The sequence below is a fragment of the Tamandua tetradactyla genome, chromosome 1 (genome assembly GCF_023851605.1).
Source record: "Tamandua tetradactyla isolate mTamTet1 chromosome 1, mTamTet1.pri, whole genome shotgun sequence".
Classification (NCBI taxonomy): domain Eukaryota; kingdom Metazoa; phylum Chordata; class Mammalia; order Pilosa; family Myrmecophagidae; genus Tamandua; species Tamandua tetradactyla.
Window position 1 is genome coordinate 129,455,202 of NC_135327.1, and position 20,887 is coordinate 129,476,088.

At 39.6% G+C, this 20,887-nt stretch overlaps 1 protein-coding gene and 1 pseudogene across 4 annotated transcripts in view; both read left to right on the plus strand.

Annotated features, from left to right (window-relative positions):
- The window catches only part of ABCB1 (ATP binding cassette subfamily B member 1), a 261,471-nt gene that overhangs the window by 190,834 nt on the left and 49,750 nt on the right, over window positions 1-20,887 (plus strand). For all 4 annotated transcript variants that reach the window (XM_077148311.1, XM_077148221.1, XM_077148394.1 and 1 more), the window contains exon 8: window positions 9,785-9,909. In XM_077148311.1, the coding sequence (XP_077004426.1) occupies window positions 9,785-9,909 (125 nt within the window). The remainder of the gene's footprint in view (window positions 1-9,784; window positions 9,910-20,887) is intronic.
- Window positions 11,779-20,409, plus strand: LOC143673664 (cytospin-B pseudogene; annotated as a pseudogene).

Below are 20,887 nucleotides of genomic sequence, written 5' to 3' on the forward strand. Positions count from 1 at the left end.
TTAATAATTAATTACACATTACTTCAGCTACTGTTTATTCAGGACTAAAAGAGTCCTAAGCTTGTTGCTGGAACTAAGGTTTAATCCCCACTCTGCCATAAACTTTTGGTATGACATAAAAAAATTCTCTTACATTCTCTGGTTGTCAGTCATATTAAAAAAAATTGTGGCCCAGTCTGTGAAGCTCAGTCTCTCCTCCCTAATCTAGAGACACAAGAGTGAGCAGGTAAAAGCAAGTAAAAATCAGAGCAAGTGGTCTGGTTCAAGAAACCACTTTGTAACTGTGGGCCTTCAGTAACATCAGCAGGGGCTAAAGGGAATCCCAGCAACAACAAATAAACCAAGTAGACCAAACTGCAAATCACCCCTGCCCCCCACACACAAAGGCTCTGGGTATTAGACTGCCACTGAAATCACGGCTCACAAAAGTACATTGAAAATTATATGCTAAACCTAAAAAGGGAGACTGTGTGCTAAAATATAAGATTTAAATAGGACAGAGTCCCTTAACATAACTGACAAAATCTTCACAACATAATAAAAAATCATGCGTCATTCCAAGAAACAAAAAACTCACAACTTGAATGAGGACAAAAAAAGAGACAGTTGATTGACTCCAACACTGAAATGAATAAGACGGTGGAATTATCTGACAAGTTTTTTAAGATGGCATTCACAGATGTGCTTCAATAATCAATTACAAACTATCTTGAAACAAATGAAAAAATTAAAAATCTCAGCAAAGAAATGAAGTTAGTAAAAAGAAAAAATTAAATTAGAGAACTGAAAAATACAATAAGAGAAATAAAAATCATGCTGATGGATCAATCCAATAGAGTGGAGTTGACAGTATAGAATCAATGAAACTGAAGACAGGAAAACAGAATTCATCCTATTTGAATTATAGGAAGAAACTGAAAAAAAGCTTCAGGGACCTGTGGGAAAATAATAAAGTATCCAATATTCATATCATCAGATATGAAAAGAAGAGGGGAAAGGCAGTGGGGCTTAAAGAGTATTTGAAGAGTAGGATTTATCGCTGGGCTGCACGCTTCATACAACATAAGAAAATCAATTAATGTAATACACTAGATTAACAGAATGAAGGGGAAAAAACCACATGATCATGTCAATTAATACAGAGTAGACATTTGACAAAATCCAGTACACTTTCTTGTAAATCACTTAAAATGTTAGGAAAAGAGAGAAACTTCCTCAACACATTAAAGTAAATATATGAAAAACTGACAACTAACATCCTACTTTTTGGTGAGAGAATGAAAGCTTTTCCTCTAAGATCAGGAAAAAGACAAGGATGCCCACTGTCACCACTTGATTCAGCATTGTACTGGAAGTTCTTGCCAGATCATTTAGGCCAGAAAAAGAATTAAAAGGCATCCAAGCTGGAAAGGAAGAAGTAAAACATTTCCTGATTGCAGATGATATGATCCTATGTACAGAAAATCCTGAAAAATCCACAACAAATCTTACAGCTAATAAATGAATTCAGTAAAGTGGCAGGTTACAAGATCAACAGCCCAAATCAGTAATATTTCTATACACATGTAATTAACAATTAGAAGAAGAACTCAAGAAAAGAATTCCATTCACAAAGGCAACTAAAAGAATTAAGCATGTAGGAATAAATGTAACCAAGAATTTAAAGGACTTACACTTAAAATTACAAAACATTGTTAAAAGAAATCATAGAACATAAATAAATGGAAGGGCATTCTGTGTTCATGATTTGGAAGATGAAATATCACTAAGTTGTCAGTCCTTCACAAATAAATTTATAGATTCAATGCATTCCAAATAAAAAATTCCAAAAACCTCTTTACAGAAGTAAAAAAGTCAATCATTAAATTTATATGTAAGAATTTGGGGCCCTGAATAGCCAAAGCCATCTTGGAAAAGAAGAATGAAGTTGGAAGACTCACACACCCATTATCAAACCATAGTAATCAAAACAGCATGGTGGGCAGGCAGCGGTGGCTCAGTGGCAGAGTACTCGCCTGCCATACTAAAGACACGGGTTTGTTTCCCGGTGCCTGCCCATTTTTAAAAAAATAAAATAAAACAGCATGGAACTGGCACAAGGACAGATAGAGTAGTGGAACTGAATTCAGAGCTAAGAAATCAACCCTCATATTTATAGCCAACTGATTATTGACAAGGTGGCAAGACCACTTAATTGGGAAAGAATAGTACTTCAACACTTGTGCAAGGAAAACCGAGTCTCTATTTGCAGAAGAATGAAGGAGCTGTATCTCACATCTTATACAAAAATCAACTCAAAGGCCTAAGTGTAAGTGCTAGAACTATGAAATTCCTAGAAGAAAATCTAGGGAAGCATCTTCAGGACCTTGTGTTAGGCAATGGTTTCCTAGAATTTATACACAAAGCACAAGCAACAAAAGAAAAAATATGTAAATGGGACCTTATCCAAATTAAAAACTTTTGAGCCTCAAAGGACTTTATCATGAATGTGAAACCACAACATACACAATGGGAGAAGAAATTTCAAAACCACATATCTGATAAAAGTTTACTACCCAGAATATATAAAGATATCTTTCAACTTAACAAAAAAACAAACAGCCCAGTTAAAAAAATGAGCAAGAGACTTGAATAGACATCTCTCCACAGAAGATATACAGATGACCAAAAAAACACCTGAAAAGATGCTCAGCTTCCTTAGTCATCAGGGAAATGCAAATCAAAACCACAAGGTGATACCATTTAACGGCTGTGATTTAAAAACAAAAACACAGAACAAGTGTTGGAGAAGATGTGGAGAAACAAGTATACTCATTCTTTCCTGGTGATAATGTAAAATGATTAACCACTGTGAAAGACAGTTTGGTGGTTCTCAGAAAGCTAAGTATAGAACTGTCATATGACTTGGCAATCCCACTACTTGGTATATTTCTGAAAGTATTTGAAGTAGGAACTTGGACAGATATTTGCATACCGATGTTCATAGCACTTTTCACAATTGCCAAAAGATGGAGGCACCCCAGTGTTCATTAACCAATGAATGGATAAATAAAATGTGGTATATACATACAATGAAATATTATTCTATCATAAAAAGGAATGAAGGGCTGACCATGGTGGCTCAGCAGGCAGAGTTCTCACCTGCCATGCTGGAGACCCAGGTTCGATTCCCAGTGCCTCCTCATGCAAAAAAAAAAAAAAAAGGAATAAAGTCCTGATACATGAAATAACCACACACAAAAGGACAAATATTATATGATCTCACTGTTTTTAAACAATTAGAATACACAAACCCATAGAGTCAGAATCTAGAATATAAGTTACCAGGGAATAGGGTGGGGATAGAGAATGGGAAGTTAAGGCTTAAGATATAAAGGATTCCTATTTGGAATGATGGAAATGGTATGGTAATGATGGCAGCACAACATTGTGAATGTAATTAACAGCACTGAAATATATATATGAATGTGGTTAAGGGGGGAAATATTAGGTTGTATATATATGGTAATAGAATAAAAAAATCAAAGCCACAATGAGATACCATTTCACACCCATAGGAATGGCTACTATTAAAAAAATGGAAAATAGTAAGTGTTTAGAGGAAGTGGATAAATAAGAACACTCATCTTTCCTGATGGCAATGTAAAACGGTGCAACTATTGTGGAAGATAGTTTGATGATTCCTCGGAAATTTAAGAGAAGTTGTAGGTATATAGAACATTCATGCCCAACATAAAGAATTCCCATAACAACACTATTATTAACACCTTGGCGTGCAACATTTGTTACAATGGGTGAAAGTACATTTTTATAATTGTACTATTGACTATAGTCCATGGTATAACTTAGGGTGTAGTGTTTGTGTGAAGTAGTTTCATGGATTTTTAAAAAAATTTTATTCCTTTAACATATATACAACCTAATATTTTACCTTTCAGCCATATTCAGAGCCATTAATTACATTCACAATTTTGTTCTACTGTCAATACTATCCATTACTAAAACATTTCTATCATTCCAAATGGAAACACTATACATTTGAAGCCTTAACTTCCTATTTCCTATCCTCACCCCATCCCCTCATAATCTGTATTCTGGATTGTGACTCCGTGAGTTTTTTTTCCTTGTATGCTATATGGCAGGCGTCACATTTCATTCTTTTTCCATGTGAGTATCCCATTATTGTAGCACCATTTGTTGAATTTTTGTTTTTTTTTTTTCCTTTCTTTTTATTTGCTTGCTTGTTTGTTTTTGGGAAGTGTGTGGGCTGTGAATCAAACCTGTGTCTCCCACATGGCAGGCAGGAGTCTATGAGTTTTTAAATTCTAGTTATTTTATGTCAGTGAGCTCATAAAATATTTGTCTTTTTGTAGCTTACTTTACTCAACATGCTGCCTTCAAACTTCATCCATGTTGTTGCATATATTAGGATTTCATCTCCTTTTGAAAACATTTTTATTGTATGATATAACATATAGACAAAGCAAAGAAAGAAAAAGCAATAATTTTCAAGGCATACTTCAACAAGTAGCTGCAGAACAGATCCCAGAGTTTGATATGGGCTACCATTCCCCTACATAGGATTTTCCCTTCTAGCTGCTCCAAATCACTGAGGGCTAGAAAGAATATTAAAATAATGATTCAGAAGCCATATTTGTTTGTTGAATCCCATTTTCTCTGTTATATCTCCTTCTTGTCCTTTAATCCTTCTCCCAATCTAAAGGGATCTTTGGACAATGCCTGTTCTGACTTTGTCATGTTGAGAAGGGTGTCCATACTGAAGGATAGGGGGATGAAATAATCTTGGAGTGGCTGGTCCCTCTGAGTTTTATGATTTATCTGACCTAGGAACCTTCCAGGAATTATATGTTCCATGAAGGCAAACCTAGAGCATGAAACCTTTATAGACCCTCAGTTCAAGCTGTAGCTGTTCTTAAGAATCAACAGGAGTGATATTGGTAGGGGCTTAGCAAACCATGGCAATTAGCACTGTCTAACTGGAACTTGCATTGTTAGAGTAGCCTCCAGAATCGCCTCTTGACTCTATTTGATCTCTCTTAGCCACTAATGCCTTTTTTATTGCACATCTTTTCACCCTTTTGGTCCAGAAGGTGTTGTCAATCCCATGGTGCCAGGGCCAGACTCATCCCATGAAGTCATACTCCAAGTTGCCAGGGAGACTTTCATCCCTGGATGTACTGTGCCATGTTGGGGGGAGGATAATGATTTTCCTTGCAGATTTGGGCTTAGAGACAGAGAGGCCACATCTGAGCAACAAAGGAGGCTTCCTAGAAGCAACTCTTAGGCCTCATTTTAGGTAGTCCTAGCTTCTCCACTACAAAAATAAGTTTCATAGGCCAAAATAAAAATCAAACTCTTGACCTATTTTCTTGGGAGTCCCCAATGATTGAGAGGGTACCCAGGGTTTCCCAGATGGGAAAGTTTAATCGTTAAACTATTGAAATATATATATTTGTTTCCCTTTGGACCCTCAAGGGACTCTACCATACTCTTTATCAGCCCACCACAGTCTTAGATGTATCCAGATATTACATTAAGCCGTTCTGTACTCCAGGAGTTTGGGTTGTTTACATTAGCTGTCCAGACAGGTTGATTTAGCTTTTGTGCTACAGAAAATTTAGGTTCTAGAAAATTTAGGCTCTCTGCCTTTGATCTCATGCAGTAGGTGAAGGTCTAGAGTACACTATCATCTTTTACCCTTCATTCTAATTTGCCTTAGACCCAGCCAGACTGACTTCATTTTAACTCTAGCTGAGACCTGATCTCTCTTGCAGGTCTTTACTTTAACTGTTAATGTATATAGCTATGCTAATTTTCAGGGGCACAGCACTCCATTTCTGGGTCTTAGGTGTCACAGAGCTACTGAAAATTCCAGAGAAATACCAGCTGATAGACACATATACCTCAGTGTCTCAGAATCTAGAAATATATTAACTTCAGGCTGAATGTGGCTACTATAAGGACTTATAATCTAAGCTACCATTTTCTTACAAGTATTTTCTGAGAGAGATCTTAGCATATCTGTTCTTTTATTTCTGGCTTATTTTGCAGAACACATTGTTCCCAAGGTTTATTCAATTTGTTGTGTGTGCTTCTCGAGGTCCTTCCTTTTTGTAAATGCACCATATTCCATCATAGAAATGTTTCATTGTTTGCCATCATGCTTCTCTGTCAGTGTATCCTTCGGCTTCCTCCATCTATTGTGCATCATGGATAATGTGCAAAATAAACAAACCATGTCTTGCAGTATCCTTGCTTGCTTTTACAATCAGCGGCACTCTCAATTTTAGACAATTTTCATTGTTCTGTAGAGACAAAGAACTGGCAAACACAGCATCCCCAACTGTCAAATCAAAACTGCCCCTTATCACTTGTCCCTCCCCTCCAATTAGTGGCTCCTCGTCATGCTGTGGTACTGTTGATGTCTTCCTGTTAACTATTGGCCATAGCATGCAATTTTAGTTTTCCTTATACCCCTCTACTATTAGCTCTTTGTCCACTATCAAATCATTGAAACAGTTCATGTGAGAACTTATTTATAATTGTAGATTTAATCGGTGGGTTACACAGCACTATATATCCCCCTTTTAATCATATTCCCTTTCAATATGGCAGTGTTACTTATAAACCTGCCAATTAGTTACCATCACATCTATCTGTTCCCTTGCATTTAGATTTATCTTCTTTGGATAGACTTTCCTCCATCTCTGGCTTCTGTGACCCTCTAGGGCTGCTATATTCTACAGTGTAAGCCCTGAGATTACCTTTTCCAGAGTCATAATAGTGAAATCATATAGTAACTGTCCTTTTGTGTTTGACATTTTCCCTCAACATTGTGTCCTCAAGATTCATCCCCATTGTCATATGTTTCATTACTTCATTTCATCTTACTGCTGCATAATGTTCCATTGGATGTATATGCCACATTTTGTTTATCCACTTATCTGTTGATGAACACTTGGATTATTTCCATCTTTTGACAACTGTGAATAATGCCACTCATACAGACATCTGCACAGCAATGTTATCGGTGTGCAGATGTCTGTTCAAGTCACTGCCCTCAGCTCTTCTGGGTATATGCCAAGTATTGGTATCATCGGGCCTTAGGATAACTCAATACTTAGTTTTCTTAGGAATCACCAAACTGTCTTCCGCAGAGACTTTACCATTATACATTCCCACCAACAGTGAATATATGTTCCAATTTCTCCTCACCTTCTACAACATTTGTAGTTTTCTGTTTATTTAATTGCAGCCATTTTTATAGGTGTGAGGTGATAGTTCATTGTGGCCTTAATTTGCATATCACTTAAAGCTAGTGAAAATGAGCATCTCTTCATGTGCTTTTTAGCCATCTGTATTTGCTCTTCAGAAAAGTGTCTGCTCATATCCTCTGCCCATTTTATAATTGCGTTGTGTGTTATTTTGTTGTTGAGCTGTATAATTTCTTTATGTACACAGGATATCAAGCCTTTTTCTGATATGTAGTTTCCAAATATATTCTCCCATTGAATTGGCTGCCTCTTCACCTTTTTGACAAAGGACTTCATTCCTTTTTATGGCTACATTGAAAAATAGAAGGAATAAAGCTTAGGTCAAAATATTTATAGTGGCCAAAAATATCGTTTTTGAGTATATTAGTTTAAACAATACAAATTGCTTATAACATGCTTTTAACTTATAGAAATGACAATTTCATAAGTCACTGTTACAGTACAGCCTCATATCAATTAGGATTTGTTTAAGAAATTCTCAGCCTTTAGAAGAAGAGATTGGTATGGGGAATTATAATGATGAAGTATCATCATTCTGTTGATTTTATATTGGAGGAACAGTGAAAGTTGTCCTTTCATATCCCTGAAAATAGTTTGGAGGTCTTTTCTCTTTAATAAACTCAATCTCTTAAAGAAAAAAAAATTAATGAATAGATTCTACTGTACTCTTTTCTCCTTATAATTGTGGAAGGTCATAAAAGTGAGAAGGAAACACTTCGGTATGATCCCTGGTGTGTTAACAATAAAGAAAATTTTTAAGCTTCTAATTCAAAAATATTTATTGTTTATCTTCCTATTGTTGGTTTTCTTTTCTCAAGCCACTTTAGAAGTGGTATAATATAACATAATGAGGGAAGAGGAAGAAAGGGAAATGACTAGCTGCTCTGTGCTATTATGTGACAGGAACTTTGTTAGGGCCTTTTTATAGACTATTTTATAATCTATACATTAGGGAATATTTTCTTCTCTTTGTATGTGGAGACAGCAGTTCCTGGAGGCCAACCCTATCCAAGACCACAAGTTTGGAGTTGGAGAATTGAGATGTGAAAAAAATATTATCTGATTCCAAAGCTTAGACTTTTCCCAAAGATCAAGTTGTTTGAATCTGACACACAGACTTCAGGTGTCTGCATTCTTCTGCATTCCATTGCAGGCCCTTTCACTTATTAGCTGCGTGATCATTGCTATACTTGTAATAATTTCTCCCTTATAGAAGTTTGTGAGGATTAGAGTAAACAAAAGTAGGTATACATAAAGCTCTCAGCAAAGTGTCTAAACATAGAACAAAGTCAATAAATGCTCATTTCCCTTCACCCACTCTTTTCTATCCCTACTAAAGCACCTTTTGGTTTCATCCACAGCAAAGAAAAGTATCAGCTGTTAAACACATTTTGAGTTTTTATGCTAAGAAGAAATAATCTGATATTACTTATGCAAATGAGTCCATAATGCCTGAGAATCATTTATTGAAATAGTACAATACTGTTTAATCATATTTTTTAAAATAAATTTGTTGTGCATAATCTTTATTTGGTTAATGGAGCATTTCAGCCTTCCAGCTGCAAACAGTCCTTTGCCCATACCAGCTGATTCAGTTTTCATAATGCCCTTAGGACCCAAGTTCACACTCATTGGCTGGCTTACAGAGAGAGATACACCCCAGTGGCTATTAATTCAAGCTTTGAAGCCATAAGGATTCAGGCTTGGATCCTGGCTATTTCACTTAGTAGCAAATTACTTCACCTCTTCACACCCCTTTTTCATCCAATGTAAGGGGGTGGGGAAGAATGCCTCCTCTACTGTACAGTTGAGAGGAATGAATAAAATTTGTGTATATGAAGTACCCAGCACTGTCCTTTCCACAGACCAAATGCCCAGGAATTAAACAGAAAGATGAAAGAGCATCCATGAAACAAAGACCCCCCTGTAGGGTGAATGTATTCTTTTACCTAGACGCACCAGCAAAGGAAACTCACTGCTTCCCCTGGCGTGTAAAACCTACTTGATGTCTTGTCACCACATAGATGTACCCCTCCACCTCTCTCCTTGACAGCAATCACTGCATTATTAAGCACACACCATATTTTCTTGATATAGTGCCTTTCTTCTGTATTTATGATTATAGTATAGCATAGCCATTCTTTTCTGAAATTTAAGATCTCCAAAATTGTTCCACCTATGTATGGAGAGGATCTGTGGAGCGTTCAGTGGAAAAGTAAAATTTTACATTGATCTAATCTATTATACCCCTTCTTAGTCCAGAAAGATTACAGATAGCTTATCAAATGAATGTATATTTGAATATATCATCTTATATTAAAATATATATAGCATAAGTTTGAAAACATACATATAATATATATGTAAATTAAAACACCAAGACCAGAGAGTCAAAGATTTTGTTCTATTTGTATATTGATTTATTTTTATTTTACAAAAGATGAAGTTGTCTAAAAATTTCAATGATCTTAAATTGCATTTTTAAACAGATATTATCTTCATTTACTGATAAAGAACTCTTGGCATATGCAAAAGCTGGAGCAGTAGCTGAAGAGGTTTTAGCAGCAGTTAGAACTGTGATTGCATTTGGAGGACAAAAGAAAGAACTTGAAAGGTTTGAGAATTTTTTTTAAAAGTTCTTAGAAATGTTAAATTCTTTGTCATCTTATATGCCCTTCAGGTTAGCAGTGTTGATTATAAAATATTCTCGAATATATAGGTTTCCTTAAAAGTAGCTTAATGAATATATGACAGCATATCTAATATTCAAGATAAGTTGCAATTCTAGTTGTATTGTTTTCCTACCTGATAATTCAAAGGATTTTCTAGGTTTTCCTAGATGGACAGTGACATAAAAATCATTTCCTAAGACTGAAACATTTTATATCTATGATCATTTTTTGTTTGCCAGTCAAATTAATTCTTAATTCTCTAAGATGGAATAAGCATTTTGTGTAAAATCTATGGAGACATTTTATTCTGTGTCAATTTTCCCTCCTGTCCAGACCACTAATCTGTTGGGATATACTATTACCAATATAAACACAAAGGAAATTTTCGCAGAAGTCTAAAATCTTTGTTATTTTATGTTACTTAGCATTTTCTGTGCAACTGTTACCTTTTATTGTGAGATTTCTGAGAGTGAAGATGGTTATTGCATTGAAATATATAATATTCATCAAATCCATTGATTCCTAAGTAACAAAGTTTATTTAAAATTGAATAGAGATATTTAACATTATGAACTTTTTTTTTTCGAAATGGGAAAAATCGGATTATATTGTTTGGAAGTTTACACGTTGGGTGATAAAACTATTAATAAAAACAAGGGAATTTTTGCGATAAATCAAAATGATGTTAACTTCTTGAGGGGGGTGTGAGTTGTGTGATAAGAGGAGGGCATGTGGCAGGGTCTTCTGTGGTTCTGACAGTACTCTGGACCTTAGTTGGCTACATGGGGGCTCAGTATAATTATTCTTTAAATAGTACATATGTGTTTGTGCCACTCTTTTGTTCACACCATATATTTCACATCTGCAAAGATGCCTTCTGAGAATAATTTGTGGCTAAGTGCCACAGTTCAAATGCAAGCAATGTCTGTGTTCTCCCTTGATTTCCACTAGGTGTTTGCTTTGTTTCAAGTATGTCTAACTAATAAAATGAGAAGTGTTGCTTAATAAGCAGGCAAATGTACTGTCACACAAAGCCCCTTTCTTATTGGGTCTTAAATTCTAGAAAGGAGAGGGGAGAGGTACAGACAACCACAAATAAGGAAATATCTAATATACCAGATGGCGTAAATATTATTTAGGAAAATACAGCACTTTAGTAAAAGAAAGTCATAAAGAGGTTATTTAGGAAAGTCCTTTATGATAGGCTGACAGTTGAGTAGAGAATAGAATGAAATTTTGTGTCTGGGATACTTTCCTAGTTGTCCTTAGTGGAAAGATGGACTAAAAAATATATATATATACCCATGAGCATAGGAAAACAACCAGAAAGCTTATCTACTATCTAGAAATCAAACCCTCAGGCCTGAGCCTCATGTATATTGGGGGTCTGAATTTATACTGACCTGTGGACTGAGGAACAGTCTCACCCCAAAACTGAGAATTTCACATTATGCATTATACACAGCAATGGAACTGGTACTGTCAGAATCAGGGCCAGTGGCTGCCATACCAAAGAATAATTTATGGCTAAGTGCCATAGTTCAAATGCAAGTAATGTCTATATTCTACCTTGATTTCTGCTAGGTGTTTGCTTTGTGGTTGCAAAACCACAGTAAGGGCTGCTTCGGGGGCACACAGGACGGCACGCACACAGTAGCGGGGGTACCCTGTGGGCTTCCTCCACCAGCACCACCGCGGCTCTCTCCTCTACCCCCACCAGGTCCCGTGGTGCTGGGGGACAGCATCCTCCCAGGGCTGCCACCCTGCCCAGCTTCCCTCCAAACCTCTGCCTCTCCTCCCAAGGGCTTCTTCTCTCTGCATTTCTCGACGACATTTCTCTCCAGGCATTTCTCCACGACAGTCACCTCTTATTTTCAGTTTTCCCCCCACTTCTCTCTTCCTCCTGTTCTTCCTCCCTTCTTCCTGTTGGCTGAAGTCTCCTTCCCTCTTCTTTGGTCAGTGGTGAGGCTACAGTGACTGAAGGGGACCCCTGGCCAACCATCCCTCCTAACCGCGCCCTAACCCCTCAGCTTCTCGCACCTTCAGGCAGTTCGTTGTAAATTCTTCCAGGAGCTGTTTTAGTATCTACTTTCCGGGATTAGGAAATAAAAAATAACCAACAAACCATGAGTTTAAAAAGCAAAATGTGGAGGGAAGAAGCAGTGGTGATGGTTTTGGGGTGGGGGTAATTATGCTTTTAAAAAAAAAATGTGTAAAATTTGTCACTTTTTACTGTGGGTGAACTGTTACTATTTCAAGATAACCATCCCTTTGCTGAGTTCAAGTGACCTAGAAAGAGCCACATCCTTGAAATGAGACAACAGACAACAAACCACAAAATCACCTTTAATGAAACTTTTTATGTTTTAGGTCCTCTAACCTTTTCACGCAAGCTTCTGTGTTGAGTTGAATTGTAACTGACTTTTTTTTTTTTTAATTTGGAGTGAGTGTAGCTATTGTATTTGAACCTTTTATTTACAAAAAAAAAGAAGTGAAAAAAGAGACTCCTAGTTTGGCGTTAACACTAGGGTGTCTAGTAAGAGAAATGAAAAATAGCTGAAAATTAATGAGATAAAAATCCAAGTTAAGAAGTTAGAAAAAGCCCAACAGAGAAAAGAAAGCATGATAAGGAAATAATAAAGATAAAAGTAAAACTTAATTTAATAGAAAATAAAGGTTAAAAAAGTTGAGGATTGACTAATCAATAATTTGAAAAAATTAATAAATCAGTGTTTGGCAAGTTTAATTAGGAGCAAAAAAGAATGACTAATGAAAAATTGCTACAGATAAAAAATATATTTAGAAATCACACCTTTAGATCAATACATTTTTTGAACCCTGATGAAACAGACACTATCTTAGAAAAATGTCGGTTAAAACAATAACTGAAGGGCCTGCCCATGTGGATGAGTAGCATCTTTAATGGAACGTTTTATGTTATAGGTCCTCCTAACTTTTGACACAGTTTCTGTGTTTAGTTGAATTGTAACTGCTTTCTTTTTTTTATTTAGAGAGGGTATAGCTCTTGTTTTAAAACCTTGTATATACAAAAAAATAAATAAATTTTGTAAATAAAAATACAGATACCCATGGGATACTCTCCCTTCTACTGAGTGCATGCCATCCTGTCTGCTCTAAGAAAGGGCCCTGGGACTGGGCAGGTGCAGTCCCTTTCTTAGACTGATAGGACCCTCCAGAGGCAGCCACCCTGCAGGCCGGAACAGACACTGTGGAGATCCTGCCCAGGCTGCTGCCCACGTTGGCCAACGATGGGCAACCACTCCAGGCTGCCTGAGGCTCCAGGGGCTGTTACAACAACCAAACGGACAGACATTCCAACTCCACCAGAACTTTCAGTAACTTCTGAAGATAAAGATCTGTGCAACATAGCCCCTCCAACTGGAGGAAATTGGGTCCAGTCCAATATCTTCAAGCACACCACCCCTACAAAGCACCTGAGGTCCACTTCCACTAAACTGAAGCAAAGAATATGAAAGTGCAAAAAAGCTGTGCTCCAGGCTCGGGTTTGGGAACTTTGGGCAGAAGCCAGAGCAAAAGATAGCAAAATCCTCAGGCTTCAAAGGAAGCTGAAGAACTGCAAAGATAGAAGAGCCCGGAACACCCAAGGAACTGCTGCCCTGGAACCAAATGTCAGCAGAGCACCTGGCTCACCTGATGCCAAGCCTTTGATAAGAGCTCTTGAGGAGAAGAACAATACTTTCCAGAAAAAGCTTGCTGATCTAAAGGAAGGAAACCAGGCCTTGAAGGAGAAACTAACTCATGGTAGGTATTCACCAAATTCAGAAGGAACAGCACGTCACACTGGTGTCAGCAGCTGCCCCAAACCTACAACTCAGGGGTAAAGCTTCGGTAGCCCAGCTGGAAATCAGTTGTCAAGTGAGATAGACAGGTATAAAAAAGAGGTACATGAAAATGCATACCAGACAGTAGGTTTTAAGTAACGATGTTACCAAAGCTAACTTGTCACTGGACGTCTCTGGTTTGGAGCACATTACTGAAGACACTGTCTCTTCTCCTCTGACCTCTCTCAGCAACCCCTTTAAGATCCCCAGGTGCTCTACTGTTGGGAGTTCCCCCAACAACATTAGCAAATTGTTTCTGGCTTCCCTTACTGAGAAGATACAGAAGATGGAAGAAAATCACCACACTATGGCAGAAGAATTGGCAGGCAACTTTACAGGAGTTATCAGACCAGCAAAAGATGGTGCAGGAATTGATGGCTGAAAATGAGAAACTGACAGATGAGAAGACTATTTTGGAGACATCCTTTCATCAGCATTGAGAGAGAGCAGAGCAGCTAAGTCAAGGAAACAAGATGCTGATAAACCTTTTACAAGAATGAGTCAATAAAGAAGAGCCTGGTGTCCAAGAAGGAAAAGTCCCTGAGCTGCAGCAGAAGTGTGCATACATTCTTGAGCAGGACCACCTTGAAAGGGAGCAGCTGCTCCACATTCAGCAGCAGTTGCCCTGCAGCTTACAGAAAATGAAGGAAGAAAACCAAGGAGCTTTAGAGAGGATTAAACTTCTTAAGGAAGAAAAATGAACAACTGAATGGCCTTCTAAAATGGGAACAGCACAATAATGGTGTAATGTTCAAAACTTTGGAAGAGTGCAGATTTGCTAGGGAGGAGCTGAAGATTGAAAATCGGTCTTTAAAGGACCAACTGGAGAGTGAGAAACAAAATGTGGTAAAAACCAACCAGTTTCACTGGGCTGAGAGAGAGCCATAAAATTCAAGAAATGTGGAAAGTTATTCAAGCTGAGAAAGATCAATTGGAAATGTCTTGCAGTGAGCTCAAACAAGAGTTACTAAAGGCAAATGATGAAATTAAAGGTATTTCAAGCCTGCTAGCTAAGGTGAAAAAGGACTATTCTTACCTGAAGGAGATATGTGATCATCAAGATGAACAGCTGAGCAGAACCAGCTTAAACCTGCAAGAGAAAGCATTTGAGAGCAATGCAGAGATAAAAGGCATGAAGGAAACCATAAATTAAAATGGAAGATCAGGTTAAACAGCATTGAGCCATCAAGTTACATAATAATCAACTCATTAGTGAGCTAGAGAGTAATGTGATGAAGGTGCAGGAACAGAAGTCAGACCTGGAAAGGAAGCTAAAGGCTTTGACTAAGCAGACAAAGGAGGAGACTGAAGAATGGAGGTGGTTCCAGGCCAACTTGCAGACCACGGTAATGGTGGCCAATGACATCAAGTGTGGGGCCCAACAGGAGCTATTCACGGTGAAGAGGAGGCTGCTGGAGGAGGAGAAGAGCGCCTGGCTGCAGAAGTTTCTGGGAGACATGCAGGACCACAGCAGACCTGTGAATGAAGAGCCAGAGGGCTCTGAGGCTGCTGCTCCCTGGCAGTAGCATGACATCTATGTTAACAGAACTTCCCTGGCATCTCCAGAGCCTGTAGCCACAGTTAAGTCATTAATCGAGTCATTTGACTTGGGATGCCCAGATAGGACTGGACAGAATATTTCTGACCGTAACACCCCCAGGATCCCTCTAAGTGCCGTTCCAGTGAGAACCACTCCAGCCGCTGCTGTTTCTCCAATGCAGAGGAATTCTGCCTGTGGTAGCCTTCAGACAGCCAGCAAAGAAGCAGCTCCATGCTTGGACCTCCCAGACCTTCCTCTATTAAATCTTCTATAGGGAAGATCCTAAGGGCCTAAAACCAGACCCTTATCTCCTTAATAGCCTATCGCTTGAGTCACTGAACAGACCCCTTTCCTTGGGCTTCAGGAACACGAGACTGTTCAGCTATTCTGCTGGGGGCTTGAAACCACAGAGCAAACTCAGTGTGGAAAGAAGAGACCCTCTGGCTGCATTGGCCTGGGAGTATGGTAGCTCCAGGAGTAATGTTCTGCTGAAATGGTCCCAGAAGAGGACAGATGGTTATGCAAATATTGACATCACCAACTTCAGCAGCAGTTGGAGCAATGGCTTGGCATTCTTCTCTCCACACCTACCTCCCTGCTCACATCCCATACCAGGAGTTCAACAGTCAGGAGGAAAAAGGGAATTTCTTATTGGCAACTGAAGCAGCTGAAAGTATAGGCATCAAACCCAGCCTGGAACTTAGTGAGATGCTGTACACCGACCAGCCCGACTGGCAGAGTGTGATGCAGTATATGGCCCACATCTACAAGTACTTCGAGACGTAACCCAGAGGACCCCCAAACTGCAGTTGGCCCTGGAAGCCCTTAGCCACCTTCCACCTCACCCCCCATCTGGATTTCAAAGGGAGGCTCTTTGGTGATTTGAATGAGCCCAGTGAGGACCAGTCAACCCTTAGAACCAGGGCTGGGGACCATTCACAAGGCAGGTGGTGTACACAATGCAGAGGTTTTACTCTCCCATGGTGTACTTCTAAAGAGTGGCCACCTGGCTTCCTCCAGATCCAAGGTTTCGTGCTCAAGCTTATTTTCCTAAGAACTGGGTACAGCTTTTGCCGTTGCATTGTCTGACTTCATGCCTGACTTGCACCGAGCTTCTGAGCCTGTTTCCCTCAGCACCACCACCCCACAAATCAGTACTTTTTTTTACTTAAAAAAAAGAAATACCCAGCTTTTGCCTTTATAAAAACTTTGCCCTTGCTGTTCCCCCTACTTCAGCCCCAAAAAGAAAACCCTAAAAGCCACAGAAAAACAAGGAAGCATTTGCTCTTGAGCAGCCTAGAAACACAGGAGCAAGGAAACTACCTTTTGGGTAAGTATCCTTAAGTACTAGGTAACAATTTCAACTCCTAGAACTTGATTTTTTTTGGAGGGTTGGAATCTCACAGTCACTTATGAGATTATTTGGATGAAAAGGGAAATATGCATATATGCAAATGAGCCTTGGCTCCAAAGACCCCTGGAAGGTGCCCTGTGCCCTACCCCAGGAGGCTGGTGCTAGCTGGGAGCTGCCATGCCCACGGGTGAGACTCCTGTTCAGCCAGCCCTTACCTGCGAAAAGGGAACCCACAGGGCTTGTCCACCGGCTACCTTTTGGCCTTCGTCTTATTCACACGCCCATAGACCTGTCTTACACACTGGACTTGAAAGAACAGCACGCATGTGTGTGTGTGTGTGTGCGCACAGGCAGGCGTGCGCATATGTCTGTCGGTCTGTCAGATCCTTTAGGTACTTGCACGGTTAAACCAGTTGAGAGTGTTTATTTCTTGGGATCCTGGACCCCTAGCAAATCTAAAACAATTTCAACTCTAGACTGAGTTTTAAGCAATTCCTTAGGCCTTTTACATTTCTGTGGCAAAAAGAAACCCTTAGGGGTGGGCGGTGATGGCCCCATTTATAATTGGTTACAAGAAAATGTGGTTTTCCTCTAACATCCTCCCTAGAACCCTAAGAGCCTCGGAAACACACACACACACACACACACACACACACACACACACACACACCACAGCCCAGGCTTCTGGGAGATGCTTGGTGGCTCTCTGGGGTTCTGGCTCGGCTGCTGCACATCACACAGCGAATGAGGGTCTGTCCACCTAGGCAGTTTAGGGAACAGCTCTATGGGAGTTGACATTGCCATTATCTGTTGCTGTGATGTAAAGTAACTCTGTGACTGCTGATCTCAGCCAAGTGGGATCCCAGAAACTACGGAGAGAGTAAGGGTCCCGCTGGGGGTTGTCTACCCCCTGCTATCATCCCACCTCCAGGCTGTGGGTGGCTGCCCTGGGGAAAGCAGCCCTACCTCCCTGCTGTTGGCCCAGGCTGCCTCTGCATCAGAATTTCATGGGGAGCTTTGTAAAAGCACTCCATCCTGGGCTTCCCTGATGGGTCACTTTAGAATGATGGGGATGTGGGACCAGGAGCATATTCTATACCTTTTTAAAGCTCACCCAGATGACACGGATGCCCTGCTGGGTGGAGAACCCCTGTGCACCCATAGCTCCCCAATTACATAACTGGGCCCTTTGTTTGTAAATGTAAGCTCCAGGCCCAGGCTGAACTAATTTAACTTGCTCCTTCTCAGTGAATAGATCCAAAAGAAAGTGACTCATTGTGTGGCTTTCTGCATCTGTCTGTTGTTCACCTAACTGACACACTCTGGCTATGTCCCTGAGTCTGCTTTGCTCACTGTTGCACGGGAAACCCCATATCCCATGCAGTGGGCTTTCATGTGGGGTGACAGTGGGAAGTCTTGGGGGAGGCAGCTGAGTTCTTGGGATGTCTGGAAGGGGTATTCGGCATTATTGGATCTCAAATAATGCCAGGGCTGGTTTCCCTGATTACGTGTGAGCGATGTAGAATGAGATCTGGAAACAGTAGTCTCCAGGCTGAGTGTTAGAGCAGCGTTTTACTTCCCCTGCTTTGAGGCCATTCCAGCCCCTTCCAGAGGATACAATCATGACAGCTCTGGCGGGGTCCATCCCTGTTTGTCTATGTCCTCCTTGTGGGATGATGAAGAAGAGAAGACATGTCTCATGAAAGAAAGGCCATGTGCAATTTTTTTTCTTTTTCTTTTTCTTTTGGTAACTCAAGTTCAACTACGATTTTCTTTGCCAGTGGGCATGCAGGTAAAAGAGGAGATTAAGCTCTATTCCCAGAAACAGAAGTGGGGTGGGTGACTGATGCTGGGGTACAGCATCAGGCAGCAAAGCCAGCACTCTCTCTAAAGCCAGGCCAGGGAAAGGGAGCAGTCCTGGGAAGTTGGACCTTTGTTGGAACTTCCGCCAACCTGGGCTGTGCCACTCTGAGTGAGATACTGTTCTAGTTTGCAAACTGCTGGAAGACGATATACCAGAAATGGGATGGCTTTTTAAAAGGCAGATTTATTAAGTTGCAAGTTTACAGTCCTAAGGCTGCGAAAATGTCCATATTAAGGCATCCAGGGAAAGATGCCTTGGATCAAGAAGACTGATGATGTTCGGGATTTCTCCCAGAAAGTCACGTGGGGATGTCATGTCTGCTTGCTTTCTCTCCTGGTTTTCTTCAGTGGCTTCCCTGGGGCTCTGTCCATTCCTTTGGCTGTGTTGGTTCTTGTGGTTCTTTTGGTTCTGAAGCTTTTTCTAAAACAGTTCCCTCTTAAAGGGCTCCAGTAAGCAACCTCACCTTGAGTGGGTGGGTTTTATCTCCATGGAAACAAAAAGTTTCCACCCAGCAATACTGAATGAGGATTAAAGGGCATGACTTTTCTGGAGTACATAATAACTTCAAACTGGCACAGGTACCTAAATGAATTTTGGAGCTCAGGGCACAAGGTGAATGTGAAAAATTTGACAAACTGATAAAACAAGGTAGCATCTGATATTTTATTTCTACTCAGCAAATGGTATCATTCCCTGTTTTTCTCCTGAGGCTGTCAGAGGCTGCAATATCTCTGTTTCCTCCCAAATACCTTTGGTCAATACTTAAACGTTGAAAATTATGTGGATGGTCTGATGATCCTTTTTTAAAAGACACACACGCACTTTTTCCATAATAGCTGCAAAATCCAAGACCTAGAGTGTGGAGGAGTTTTTTTAAGATATTAAGAGAAGTCTGCAGCTCTTGCCATTGTGAGTTGTGTTACAGACTCAAAGTTTAGTGGCTTATAATAGTGTGGTGGCCCTTCCCCTTCTGGGATAACTTTCTGAAGAACTGGACAATTCAGACTTTTTTCCCCTGGTCCTTCTCACTTTCACAATATTAGTCTTTGTTGTTATTCTTCATTCACTTGTTTTATAGCTTTTTGTAGACACCATCCAAAGTAGATGCTATTACTATTAGACAAAATATACCTCCCCAAGTGATTATCCTTCTTACTGTGGTGACTATCTTTAGTGTTCTCTGTCAGCTCCACAGAAGCACTTCAGGGTTTCTCTCAGACAATCCCAGTGCCCACTCCATGGAGGGGAGGGCAGATGTTTCTCTGGCGTGTGAAGCCAAGGGCTGTCTCGTTCAACACAAATCCATTGCCAAATCCATTCCAAAGCCCGAGTGCCATTTTGAAATGAACTGCTGATGACACACAGTCCAGGACATAACCTAGTGACGTTTTATTAAATATTTTTAATATCCACATTTGCCCAGGGTTACTGGGCATCTCATTTCCCTGACCCAGGTTAGAATTTGGCTAAATTGATAATGTAGCTGACTAATTTTAACTACATTAGTTGGATGCAATTGATACGTCTCTGGTCTCATGTCAAAAGCACATGGGAGTGTACCCAGCAAAGCCAGGCGGTGATGCACTCACCTGGATGTGTGTAACTATTAACGTGAGAGTGGGCAGTGTGGATCTGGGTCATAGTTCTCATATATTTTGCTTCCGTTTGATTATGAGAAAAAACTCTAACTGAAGAAGATGACCTGTCCTCATTTAAAGGATTGAATCTAAGTTAAACATCTTCCCCCCCATCTCCTCCCCAGCAAAAGCACAGGCCACACGTACACACACATATAAATAAGCAAACAAAACCCTACCCAGTTCAAGTAATTTTGCAGGTAAAATCTATAAAAGTTCAAAAAGAGAAACCTTTGTCTTACACAAATTGTTGCAAAAAATGAAAAAAAAGCATATGTTTGTGAGCTCATTTTATGAGACTAGTGTAACTTTGATACCACAACCAGATGGGAAAATTTTAGGACAATTTTACCTATAAGTATAGATGCAGAAATTTGAAATGAACTACTAGCTGAACAAATCCATCAATATATGAAAAGAATCATCAGATTTAAAAAAAAGATCTGAACAGGTTGCCTTTATCCCATGAATGCAAAGGTGGCTTTGAAATCTGTTACTGTAACTACATTAACATATGACAAAAGAGAAACATTGTTTTGATGGATAAGAAAAAGCATTAATTAAATATCATTAATGACAAAAACTCTTAAAAGTAGGAATTAAAAAAAAAACTTTTTAACCCGATAAGGGGAATATACCAACAACCTACAGGGAACATCATA